The 13,404-nt window shown below is 44.4% G+C and overlaps 1 protein-coding gene across 1 annotated transcript in view; it reads right to left on the reverse strand.

The window, feature by feature from the left end:
• Positions 1 to 1,972: 1,972 nt before the first annotated feature.
• The window catches only part of LOC122925894 (ovomucoid-like), a 38,746-nt gene continuing 27,314 nt past the window's right edge, over positions 1,973 to 13,404 (reverse strand). The window contains exon 6 of the mRNA XM_044277239.1: positions 1,973 to 2,027. Within this exon, the coding sequence (XP_044133174.1) occupies positions 1,973 to 2,027 (55 nt within the window). The remainder of the gene's footprint in view (positions 2,028 to 13,404) is intronic.

The raw sequence follows: 13,404 nt of genomic DNA on the forward strand, positions 1-13,404 counted from the left end.
TAGGAAGATGCGCGAGTACAAGCGCACGTTGGTAGACGCGCTACTTAGAGCATTCCCAAATGTCACAGGGGAACAAGTGGAAGCCCAAGGCCAAGGCAGAGGAGGAGCAAGAGGTCGCCAAGGCAGCTGTGTCACGGCCAGCTCCTCTGAGGGCAGGGTTAGCATGGCAGAGATGTGGAAAAGTTTTGTCAACACGCCACAGCTAACTCTCTCCTCTGCCTGGGTGCTGGGCCTAAATTTATGAAAATGGACTGTTGCAGTGGTGGGTGACGTGAAGCCTGATTCTCTGCTATGACATGAAGACTGATTCTCTGCTGACATGAAGCCAGATTGTCTGTTACGGGACCTCTCTCCTCTGCCTGGGTGTTGGGCCTAAATTTATGAAAATGGACTGTTACAGTGGTGGGTGACGTGAAGCCTGATTCTCTGCTATGACATGAAGACTGATTCTCTGCTGACATGAAGCCAGATTGTCTGTTACGGGACCTCTCTCCTCTGCCTGGGTGCTGGGCCTAAATTAATGAAAATGGACTGTTGCAGTGGTGGGTGACGTGAAGCCTGATTCTCTGCTATGACATGAAGACTGATTCTCTGCTGACATGAAGCCAGATTCTCTGTTACGGGACCTCTCTCCTCTGCCTGGGTGCCGGGGCCTAAATATCTGAGAATGGACTGTTCCAGTGGTGGGTGACGTGAAGCCAGATTCTCTGCTATGGGACCTCTCTTCAATTGATTTTGGATAATTTTTATTTATTTAATTTTTATTTTAATTCATTTCCCTATCCACATTTGTTTGCAGGGGATTTACCTACATGTTGCTGCCTTTTTCAGCCCTCTAGCCCTTTCCTGGGCTGTTTTACAGCCTTTTTAGTGCCGAAAAGTTCGGGTCTCCATTGACTTTAATGGGGTTCGGGTTCGGGTTCGGGACGAAGTTCGGATCGGGTTAGGATCCCGAACCCGAACATTTTCGGGAAGTTCGGCCGAACTTCTCGAACCCGAACATCCAGGTGTCCGCTCAACTCTATTTTCAGATTAATACAACTTATTTTAACATTTAAAAGGGTTGTTGTGCCAACATTAAATGTTATTCTAATATAATTTACAATAAAAAATAAGTTACTTTTGTAATTTACTTTCTCTTACAAGAATTGTGAGATATCCCCCTTAGTTCATGATAATGTCACCCCCTTGTGTTTAGTCTGTAATGTAATGTGTAAATCCTACTGAGCTGGATGGGCATGGTCGCACATGCTCAGTTCTTCAACTGACACAAGCCATATCTACTGTTAGAACTTCTGATAGTTACAGGGTCAGAGCTGCATCAGAAAGGACATGCCCCTGACCTTTAGGGTCCATTCACACGTCCGCAAAATGGATCCGCATCCTTTCCGCAATTTTGCGGAACGGGTGCAGACCCATTTATTTTCAATGGGGCTGGAATGTGCTGTCCGCATCCACATTTGCGGATCCGCACTTCCGCATCCGTGCTTCCGTTTCCGCAAAAAAATAGAACATGTCCTATTCTTGTTCGCAATTGCGGACAAGAACAGGCATATTCTATTAGTGCCGGCAATGTGCGGTCCGCAAAATGCGGAATGCGCATTGCCACTTTCCGTGTTTTGCGGATCCGTGGCTCCGTGTATCCGCAAAACACGTTGCGGACGTGTGAATGAAGCCTTAACAGGGAGAGAGTTGCAGCAGAAAGGATGAACCTCCTGAGAATGAACTGAGCTGTGAGCAATTACAGAAACAGCTGCAGCAGAAAGGACATGCCCCTGGACTGCAGCTTGAAATAAATCTAGCAGAGCAATACTTCAGATTTTATATTTTACATGAATGATGTCATAACCCTTTAATGTGATTTCTTGGAAGGATTGTAAATGATAAAATTTAATAGAACCAGGAACCATGCTTTCCATTTATTGCAATTTTGATCCCTGCATTTACGAGGCATGTAAATATGCTGCATCAGTTAATAAGTCTGTTTTTCACAATCTCCATTAGATACAACTCTCAGCTCAGAATTCCTGTAAAACAAAAAAGCAAAAGGAAAAGTTTCAGCATCACAGTATCCAATACATTCCATTTTAGTGCACAGAAGGTGACAAATATTTTGGCAAAAGGTGTCAAATAATCTAACTGATGCTCATTCTCTGGGCAGACACTTAATAGAGGTTTTATTTATATATATATATATATATATATATATATATATATATATATATATGTATATATATTTATTATATTATTATATTATATTATACTATTATTCTAATTTGCCTGGTTTCCCTATTTCAAAAATAAGAATAAATTAAAAAAATAAAGATCGATGGTATCGCCAAATCCCGTAGGGCAAAGTTCAAAGTTTTTTGTTTCTTTAACTCCCCAAAAATGTCTAATTAGAAGTGATCAAAAAGATATACACACCTCCAAATCAATATAATTAAAAACTACAAATCACCTCTCCTGCATAACAGAAAAGGGACAAATCTGTTATGCAGCCCATAGACTTCTATTATGACGGAATGAATAACAGAATGCCTCTAACGGCATTCCGTCATGCATTCCGTCATATAATTGCGTTATGGTCCGTGGTAACGGAATCCATAGCGCAATTCTGCTTTTACCACCAAACGAAGCGTGAACAAATTTCATAACATGAAATTCCCTCATCTCTAATTAAAACCCAAACTATAAAAATGTGGAATCGCTGTAATCATACTGATCCACCGAATGAAGTTAACATGTCAGATTTACGCCATAAAAATAAAACTCATAAAACTATTGTGGAATTTTGTTTTGTTTAAATTCTACCCCATTCAGAATATTTTCTTACCGGCTTCTCACTACATCGAAACATTTCAATGGTGCCAACAACTTGTCCCACAAAAAAACAAGCACTCAAAAAGCGGTATCTCTCCATGAAGGAGGGGAGTAAAAAAAAAAACACAGAAAATGACTGTTAGGAACTGGGTCATTAGGGCTGCGTCATTAACGATGGCGCCTGCTCCTGAGCGCTGCGGGCACCATAGCCGCAGGTGGCCGCCTGCTTCTTATAGCAGACACCCGTGGCTCATGTGCACAACCAGCAGTAATGCCGATCGCTGACATTTAACCCCTCAGATGCCGTGGTCAATCCTGACCATGGCATCAAAGCGCGCTGAAAACCGAAAGAGCGCATTTCCGGTTATGCTCCGGCTCCCGGATCGGAGGAGCCAGAGCTTGTGTGCAGCATCCCTGTCTTTGTGAATGACAGGAGGCTGTTGCATAGTATTTTCTATGGAGCCCTTGCCTGTAATAGGGCAGGGATGGCCAACCTGAGGCTCTCCAGCTGTTGCAAAACTACAACTCCCATCATGGCTGGAAAGTCTACAGCTATCAGCCTACAGCAGAGCATGGTGGGAGTTGTAGTTTTACAACAGCTGGAGAGCCTTCATAGGAAAGTAATAAAATGATCATAGATTTCAATGCTAGTGCATTGGAGTCTATGAGAATAGCAATCTAATGATTGCATGTTATAGTTCCCTATGGGAACTATAAAAAAGTGTTAAAAAAAAGTTACAAAATAAAATTAAAAAAAACATACATTCAAATCACCCCTCTTTTCCAAAAATAAAAGAGCTAAAAAATAAAAAAATACACATCATGTGTGTCGAGATGTGTGAAAAATATATTCCCCATACGGCAAACAGCAAAAAGGAAAAAAACGTCCAAATGGCCGGTTTTGGTCGCTTCATTTTCTACAAAAAAATTTAATAAAAAGTTATCAAAAAGTTATACACACCCCAGAATGGTATCAATGAAAAGTTCAGATCACCCTGCAAAAAATAAGCCCTCATACAGCTCCGTACACATAATTACAAAAAAGTTATATGGGTCAAAATATGGCGACAAAAAAATAAAACTGATCAAAACGCAAGAAAAACTATACATATAAAAAGGTATCGCCGGATTCGTATTGACCTGTAGAATAAAAGTAACCAGACAGTTTTATCGTACATTGAACGTTGTCAATAAAAAGCCCATAAAACTGTGGTGGAATTGCTTTTTTTTTTCCAATTTCACCCCATTTAGAATTTTTTCCCCGCTTCCCACTACATCATAAATGGTGGCATTAGAAAGTGCAACTTGTCCTGCAGAATTCAAGCCCTCAAATGGCTATGTGAACAAATAAAAAAGTTATGGCTCTGGGAAGGCAGGGAGCGCAAAACGAAAAAAAAAAAAAAAAAACTCCGGGGCTGAAAGGGTTAAAGACTTTTGTTTGTATCTTTCAAACAATTCACATGTATGAGACCTTACTTCTTGCAACATGAAAAGTTGCACATTCTATACAGACCATTATGAAGTAGATATACAGGTTTTTTAGTTATACATTTGTATTATGGTCACCCTCAGGAAAACAAAAAACCTGAACAAACCCATCTATTTACCACTTATTTTCCCATCTACTTATTTATCTTCTATAAACCTAAAAAGGCTATGAACTGTCTATGTAATATATTTTTTTATATATGTTAGGCCCCTTTCACACGGGCAAGAATTCCGCGCGGGTGCAATCCGTGAGGTGAACGCATTGCACCCGCACTGAATCCGGACCCATTCACTTCAATGGGGCTGTGTACATGAGAGGTGATTTTCACGCATCACTTGTGCGTTGCGTGAAAAATCACAGCAAGCTCTATATTGTGCAACGCAGGCCCCATAGAAGTGAATGGGGACTGCGTGAAAATCGCAAGCACCCGCAAGCAAGTGTGGATGCGGTGCGATTTTCACGCATGGTTGCTAGGAGACGATCGGGATGGGGACCCGATCTTTATTATTTTCCCTTATAACATGGTTATAAGGGAAAATAATAGCATTCTGAATACAGAATGCATAGTAAAATGTCCATTGAGGGGTTAAAAATAATAAACAAATTTAACTCACCCATCCACTTCCGAACCCCAATTATTAGCTGTAAAACAGCCATATATCCTGTATATCCAACATCATCCAGGTAAATACTATTAAAAAGCAACCATGAGCAGTACAGTAAGGTTTTTTTCTACCTTCCTTGGTAATGTAGGAGTGAAAAGCATTAATGCTTGTTTTGCTGGTAGCCCAGAGCAATTTCTGAACAGTTTATAAAAATAGGCATATTTTGTCCTGTGTCTGTAAAAAAAAATTGGTTTGTCCGTGATTTATTTTAGGCTGGTGATACTTGATTAAAACTCACAGTAAATGCTGGTAGTTAGTTCTTATCAGTATAATAAGCTATAGTATTATGAGAATAATGAGTATATAGTATTACTTGTAATCTTTAGCATTATTGTTTTCCAATTTGTCAGTAAAAAATGTTTTTTTAGGATAAGTTTTCCAGAAAAAAGAAAAATTCTGGTTGGCAACCCTGATCTGTATGCCTTGTGGTGCATCTCTGAAGGTCCAGGGATTAATCTAAGCATACCTGTTACTCTAGGACAGTGTTCCTCAACTCCGGTCCTCAGGGCCCACCTCTCAGTCATGATTTGAGAATATCCCACAGAATGAATACATGTCGTAAGTTCTGATGCATCAACACTAATTATACCACCTGCTCAATACTAAGGAAATCCTGAAAACATGGCCGGATGGTGGGGCCTTAGGACTGGAGTTGAGTAACACTGCTCTAGGACAATGAAAGAGTTGTCAATATACCTGGTGGTCTAGGGCAGTGAAGGGGTTTATGCCAATATACCTGGTAATGTACGGCAGTGAAGGGTTCAATATCAGTATAACTGGTGGTCTAGGACAGGGAAGATGTTAATGTCAGTATAACTAGTAGACTTGGGCAGTGATTTAGTAATTTGGGCAGTGGTTTAATGTTAGTAGCCATGGTGGGTTAGGGCAGGTGTTAATGTTTGTACGATATAACTGGTGGTCTAGGGCAGTGTAGGTGGGTAATGTTAATAGAGCTGCTGGTCTAGAACAGTGAACGTGCTAATGTAAAGATCACCCATGCTCTGAGGCAGTGAAGGGGTTAAGATAAGGATCCTGATTAGAGATGAGCGAACCTCTGTTTTAAGTTCGGCGTCTAAAGTTCGGCTTCCGGTTAGCGGAGAATCCCGATCTGGATCCGGATATGGATTCCGACTTCCGTTGTGGTCCGTGGTAGCGGAATCAATAATGGCCGATTATTGATTCCGCTACCACGGACCACAACGGAAGTCGGAATCCATATCGGGAACCATATCGGGATTCTCTGCTAACCGGAAGCCGAACTTTAGACGCCGAACTTAAAACAGAGGTTCGCTCATCTCTAATCCTGATTGGGGAAGTGGTAGTGTAAATGCTTCATACCTGGGGTCTAGTGGTTACTTGCCTCTCCATGCTTCATTGCGTCCTAGTTGTAAATATCTGTTTCCTCCCTGCACTGACTATAGTGATGAGTGCTGGATGGGAATAGAGGCGACTGTAAAGCTGTTAGGCTAGTTTCACACCATCGCTAAACTGTTCCGGAACAGACTGCTAGAGTTCATTGTATCCGGTCAGCACACACCAAATGTGCTCACCCATGGTTGAGCTTCTAGTGCTATTTGGGTCTTCCCTATGTGCCTAAGAAATTGATACGTTTGGTGGCAGCAATTCACTGACTAAAGTTGAATCCTGATCACTAGTGTACTATGCTTGCCCTGAACCTGGTATACAAGTATGTAGGATCAACTGACATTGAAGTTAAGGTGCCTTTAAAACTGCATCAAATGAATGTATGCAGTTGTACTACAGTTTACTACTGTTTTCTATGCAGCTGTTGTATTACAGGTGAAAGACATTTGGTAGATTTATTAATACTGGCAAGTCTTAACCTCAGGGCCGCCATCAGGGGGGTACAGCCGGCCGGTCCTGAGACTAAAAAATGTTCAAAGAAGAACACACAGCAAAATGGGGCTGGGTGGGCTGGCAAGGGAGGGGTTAATAACAATAAGTGATGGAGAATGGCCCTGTGTTCACTATACAAGCACCTTGTGACAGGTGCAAAGCGATCTCCTAACTGTATTCCCCCCCCCCCCCCCCCCCCCCGTCCTGCCAGACAACTTCCTCATGAGATTATATTATATATTCATACATAATCATATAATTTATCTATATGACAGCAGACAGCCTGATTGCAGCTTGCACTGCCTGGTGTGGTGCCACGTGCTGCTGATTGAGTGCTGTGCCTGTGCATTTAACATTGTGAAAGGGGGGGGGGTGGGTGTCTGCTGCTATTAATTACATTGTGAAGTTGTGGTAGGAGACTGGGGGTGGGGGGTTTACTGTTAGGAGATCGCTTTGCAACAGGTGCTTGTCTAGTGAACACAGGGCCATCCTCCATCACCTATTGTTATTAACCCCTCCCTTGCCAGTCCACCCAGCCCCATTTTGCTGTGTATTCTGAACATTTTTTAGTCCATGAAGGGGTTAATTAAGTGTTGGGTGGGGTGTTATTGCACATATTGTGTTTGGGAGCCAATTAACGAGTTTGACCAGTTGGGTTTGAGAGTGGTTGAGTGTCATCCACAGATCCCCCATAACAGTGTGTCATCCACAGATCCCCCATAACAGTGTCCTTCACAGATCCTCCCCATAACAGTGTGTCATCCACAGATCCCCAATAACAGTGTCATCCACAGATCCCCCATAACAGTGTGTCTTCCACAGATCCCCAATAACAGTGTCATCCACAGATCCCCCATAACAGTGTCCTTCACAGATCCCCCCATAACAGTGTGTCATCCACAGATCCCCCATAACAGTGTGTCTTCCACAGATCCCCAATAACAGTGTCCTCCACAGATCCCCCATATCAGTGTGCATCATGCACAGATCCCCCATAACAGTGTGCATCATCCACAGATCCCCCATAACAGTGTGCATCATCCACAGATCCCCCATAACAGTGCCATCCACAGATCCCCATAACAGTGCCATCCACAGATCCCCCATAACAGTGCCATCCACAGATCCCCCATAACAGTGCCATCCACAGATCCCCCATAACAGTGTCCTTCACAGATCCCCCATAACAGTGTCCTTCACAGATCCCCCATAACAGTGTCCTTCACAGATCCCCCATAACAGTGTGTCATCCACAGATCCCCCCATAACAGTGTCCTCCACAGATCCCCCATAACAGTGTCCTCCACAGATCCCCCATAACAGTGTCCTCCACAGATCCCCCATAACAGTGTAATTCACAGATCCCCATAACAGTGTAATTCACAGATCCCCATAACAGTGTGCATCATGCACAGATCCCCCATAAGTGTGCATCATCCACAGATCCCCCATAACAGTGCCATCCACAGATCCCCCATAACAGTGCCATCCACAGATCCCCCATAACAGTGTCCTTCACAGATCCCCCATAACAGTGTCCTTCACAGATCCCCCATAACAGTGTCCTTCACAGATCCCCCATAACAGTGTGTCATCCACAGATCCCCCCATAACAGTGTCCTCCACAGATCCCCCATAACAGTGTCCTCCACAGATCCCCCATAACAGTGTCCTCCACAGATCCCCCATAACAGTGTAATTCACAGATCCCCATAACAGTGTAATTCACAGATCCCCATAACAGTGTGCATCATGCACAGATCCCCCATAAGTGTGCATCATCCACAGATCCCCCATAACAGTGTGCATCATCCACAGATCCCCCATAACAGTGTGCATCATCCACAGATCCCCCATAACAGTGCCATCCACAGATACCCCATAACAGTGCCATCCACAGATACCCCATAACAGTGTGCGTCATCCACAGATCCCCTATAACACTGTGTCATCCACAGATCCCCCATAACAGTGCGCCTGCGCACTGAGGAAGAGAGAGAAAGGAGGGGAAAGAATCTGCAAAAGCAAGCAGAGGACAGCACAGCAGACGACTTAATAGCTTCTTTTGTAAGTAAATTGCTTTTATTATAAATGCGGTTTAATCTCTGTTTTTGTCTTTTATTATATTCTTGCTTTTGCTTAAAGGGACAGTAAAAAATGTTTTTTTTTAGTTATGTATGATGCTTTTTAATAATACATAAATGTAAATGTAGTGATGGCAGCCCTGCTTAACCTCAAGTGCGGGGTCATGAGATTTATCATAACCCCTGTGCCAGAATTGTGTCGCCAAATGCCTCAACTTTTTTTGCAAGCCCATTTTGCCAAAAATATGTGAATTTTTGCCATTTTCTCTACCATGCTTGCCATTTTTGCTAAAAGTGGGAGAGGCATAGGGGGCAGAGCCTAAGTGGCCCGACACATTTGAAATACGATTTATCGATATAAATGTGGACATTTATTTGATAATTTATTTTAAACAGCAGCTCCAAGGATTCTTAGATTTAACTTCAAAGGGTTTTCCGGGAGTTTTATACTGATGACCTATGCTCCAGATAGGTTGTCAGTATCTGATCAGTGGGGATCTGATACCCGGGACCCCAACTGATCAGCTGTTTGAGGAGGCCCCTCGCACTCTTGTGGGCGGCCTTCTCTCTGCAAACCAATCACAGCATCATATTCTGTGGTTTTGACCCGCAACTGGTTTGGGCTTACAATTACTGATCAAACACTGTGATGAATAAGGCCTAATACATGGGTAGTACTCCAGATCCTTATTTTTTAATTTCCTACTGCCCCTGTTCCCCCGCTGTCAGTATTTAAAGCTGCACTGAAATACACAGTCAGGACTGCTGTCCATGCACACAGGATTTCTCTCCATTAGGTGAATGTGGCAGTCTGAACTGTGTATTGCAGTTTAGTGCTGAGTGCTGACTGTAGGGGAATGGGGGGCAGGAGGGAATGAAAACTCCTTATTCATGTATTACTGCAGAAAGGGGCGGACTGGGAACATAAAGTGGCCCTGGAAAAATACTAAGGGCCATTGCACACGACCATATGCCCTCCGAGACATATGGTCCGTGAGCAGGCCATATGTCCCGGAGCGGCATTGATCGTGCGCACAGAAGCAGACAGCATCATAGATTACAATTATGCTGTGCACGTCGGGCTGCCCGTGGGGCTATTGTCCCGCACTAATATAATCATATCATCATTGTAATCTATGATACTGTGTGCTCCTGTGCGCGCAATCAATGCCACTCCGGGACATATGGTCCGATCGCGGCCCGTTTGTCTCAGAGGGCATACAGTCATGTGCAAGGGCTCTTAAAGTTTTGTAGTCGGGTCCAAATTGATGGAAGGCGTGGCCAGCAATAACATATTGTGGCACACTATACCACCCCAGAGCAAAATACCCCAGTCCAGTTCTATATTTTTGTTGCAAGAACATATGGATACAGAAAGCACATGGATCATCTGTGTGCTTTTTTAATCCGTATGTTCATTCCACAAAAATATAGACTATGGGGGAGATTTAACAAACTGGTGTCAATTAGAACTGACTTTAGTTGCCCATAGCAACCAATCAGAGATTTCACCTTTCATTTGCCAAAGGAGCTGGGAAAAATTAAAAGTGGGATCTGATTGGTTGCTATGGGCAACTAAGCCATTTCTACATTACACCAGTTTGATAAATCACCTGCATTGTTTTCAATGGGTCAGTGGTCAGCATTTTGGTTTGATTTGAGGATCTGATTTGAGGTGTGATATGGGAGTCTGATCTGAAAGGAAGGGGGATATGTTTTGTACTGTCACACATTATAGGGGGTCTTTTTGTACTGGTGCACATTATAAGGGGGCATTTTTCTACTGGCACACATTCTAAAGAGAATTATTACTACTCAGGGACTACGGGGAGCATGATTACTAGTATGAGCACTAGTGATGGCCTTGCGGTTTGCCCGGCGGTCGGTTTGCGGCGAACATGCGAACATATGGCGATGTCCCCGCGCCATATATTTTTGCATTGCACCGAACTTTGACCCATGACACATCCATCAGGTGGGACAGGACAGCCAATTGAGACGTTTCAGCACATGGACACCCCCCAAACCTATAACAGAACCCGATCTGGCAGCCATTTTACATTATGTGATTTGCCAGTGTAGAGAGAGGTTGCATTTTGGAGCAGGGAAAGGTTGTTAGGAACATAGGGACACCAAATGCTAGGTAATAGGGCCACAAAAGTCCTTTTAAAGACTGGTAACGTTGTGCTATTGATAGGTGTCATGTCAAGCATGTAACCCGTGGCACCAATGTGGATTTGGTGTTACCGCCATGGATTGCATGCAGGCCTGCCTCTTCTCATCCTCCTCCTACTCCATCTCCTCCTCGGCTGACTCCTCCTTTTCTACTGCTACCGCCTCTTCCGATGCACCCCCAAGCTCCCCAGAACCTATTTGGCGTGCCAGGTGAGACGTTGTCATGCTGTGCTGTGGCTGTTGTGCCTGGAAGCCAAGAGCCACACTGGTTCTGCACTCCTTTCAGCTTTGCGTTCACAGGCAGATCAGTGGCTATCCCCGCTCAATTTGACAGTTGGTAAAGTGGTGTGCGACAACTGTGCCAATCTGCTGAGCACACTGAAACGGGGCAAAATGACACAAGTGCCGTGCATGGCACATGTCCTGAACTTAGTCGTGCAGCGATTCGTTGGCAAATACTCTGGGTCCAGGACGTCTTGCGGCAGGCCAGGAAAATCTCTGGCCATTTTAGATCTTACATGGCCATGGCTCGCCTTGCTGACATTCAGCGACGACACCACTTGCCCATCAGACGTCTGATTTGTGACTGCCCGACGCGCTGGAACTCCACCTTGTATATGCTTGATAGGCTGCTCCAGCAGAAACGTGCAATTACGCCTTCCTGTACGAACTCTGCAGCAGGACAGGTTCTGGGGAGTTTTTTTCTTTTCACAGCGCCAGTGGCTGCTCAAGGAGGATGGTGGCTGGGGGGAGGAGGAGGAGGAGCAAGAAAAGCAGGCTTTAAACTTTTCTGGGATTCCTGGTGTTGTCCGTGGCTGGGGGGAGGAGACCGAGGACGAAATTCTCATGGGCGATGAGCAGGAGCCAGGGTGCTCCACGGCTTCCAATTTAGTGCAAATGGAGGCCTTCATGCTCCAGTGTTTGAAGAGGGACCCCCATATATATATAAAATCATAAAGGTCAAGGACCTGTACTTGGTGGCAATGTACTTAGACCCCCTGTAAAAACACAAAATGGCGGACATGTACCAGTATCACAGAGGGCTGTCAGAATGCAGCATTTCCAGACCTTGCTGCAAGAGATGCTGCATTCTGCTATTGCGGGTGCTGGCAGAGGAATTTCCACCCACAGCTAAACAGGTGCGGGTACCAATCCTACTGCGCCTGCAAAAAGAGGGCGGTTTGAAGATGTGTTGGTCACTTCGGATATGAGATCATTCTTGCAACCAACCCATCAACAACCGCCCCCCGGATACAGCCTCAGGGAACGCCCAGACCGACAGGTGTCCGACTACATCGGGTTACCGCGAGGAACCCCTGGACTACTGAGTGTGCAGACTTGACCTGTGGACAGAGCTGGCACAATTTGCCATGGAACTCTTGGTTTGCCCCTCGTCGAGTGTCCTGTCGGAAAGGACGTTCAGCGCAGCAGGGGGAATCGTGACCGATAAGCGCACTCGCCTAGCTCACGACAGTGTGGACCACCTCACATTTTTTTCAATGAATAAGGCATGGATCTCGGAGGAATTCAACACCTGTGATGACCATGTGTAATTGAATTTCCTTATGCCAGCCCACACATATCTGCCACCACACAGAACAAAGAATGGTCCTTGCCTTATGCATATACAGCAGCATAAAAGGCCTTTTATGTCAGGTGAATGCCTAATTTTTGGGGCCTGTACTGGCCGACAGTTACATATTTATCCTGTGACTGCCTAATGTACCTCCAGCCACAGAATCCAAAGTTCTTTGCTGTCAGGTGAATGCCTATTGCCTATTTTTTGGGGCCTGTACTAGCTGACAGTTTTTTTGTTTTTTTAAAATCTCTAACCACATAATCACACCCCGTCTCACTCCTCTGCATCTCATTATGGTGGCGTATGAATGCATTTACCATAAAGACCTTCTAATGTCACAGGGTCATATGACTGTGCCCCCTTATACCCTGCATTGTACCCTCTTACCACACCCTGTGTAGTGCCCCTAGTCATTCCCTGTACTGTGCCCTCTTTTACCCTTTTATCCGGTCACGGTATCGCGTGTTCTCCGGTCACTGTACAGAGGTGTTATCCGGTCAATTTATGGTGGTGGTATCCAATAACTGGATGGCCATAACTGCATCCCTTCTCTGCCCACCACATCCTTTTTTAGACCTGGCATGAGCGGGAAAAATATGCAGATTGCGGTGCTAAGGACCTTTTGCGCCTCAATCTGTGTCAGAATTACGCCTAACATAGACATATTTCTATATAATAAATGACCACCTTATTGTATTATTATTTGGGAGTAGGGCTAATATCTTTATGCTA

The sequence above is a fragment of the Bufo gargarizans genome, chromosome 2 (genome assembly GCF_014858855.1).
Source record: "Bufo gargarizans isolate SCDJY-AF-19 chromosome 2, ASM1485885v1, whole genome shotgun sequence".
In the NCBI taxonomy this organism is placed as follows: Eukaryota; Metazoa; Chordata; class Amphibia; order Anura; family Bufonidae; genus Bufo; species Bufo gargarizans.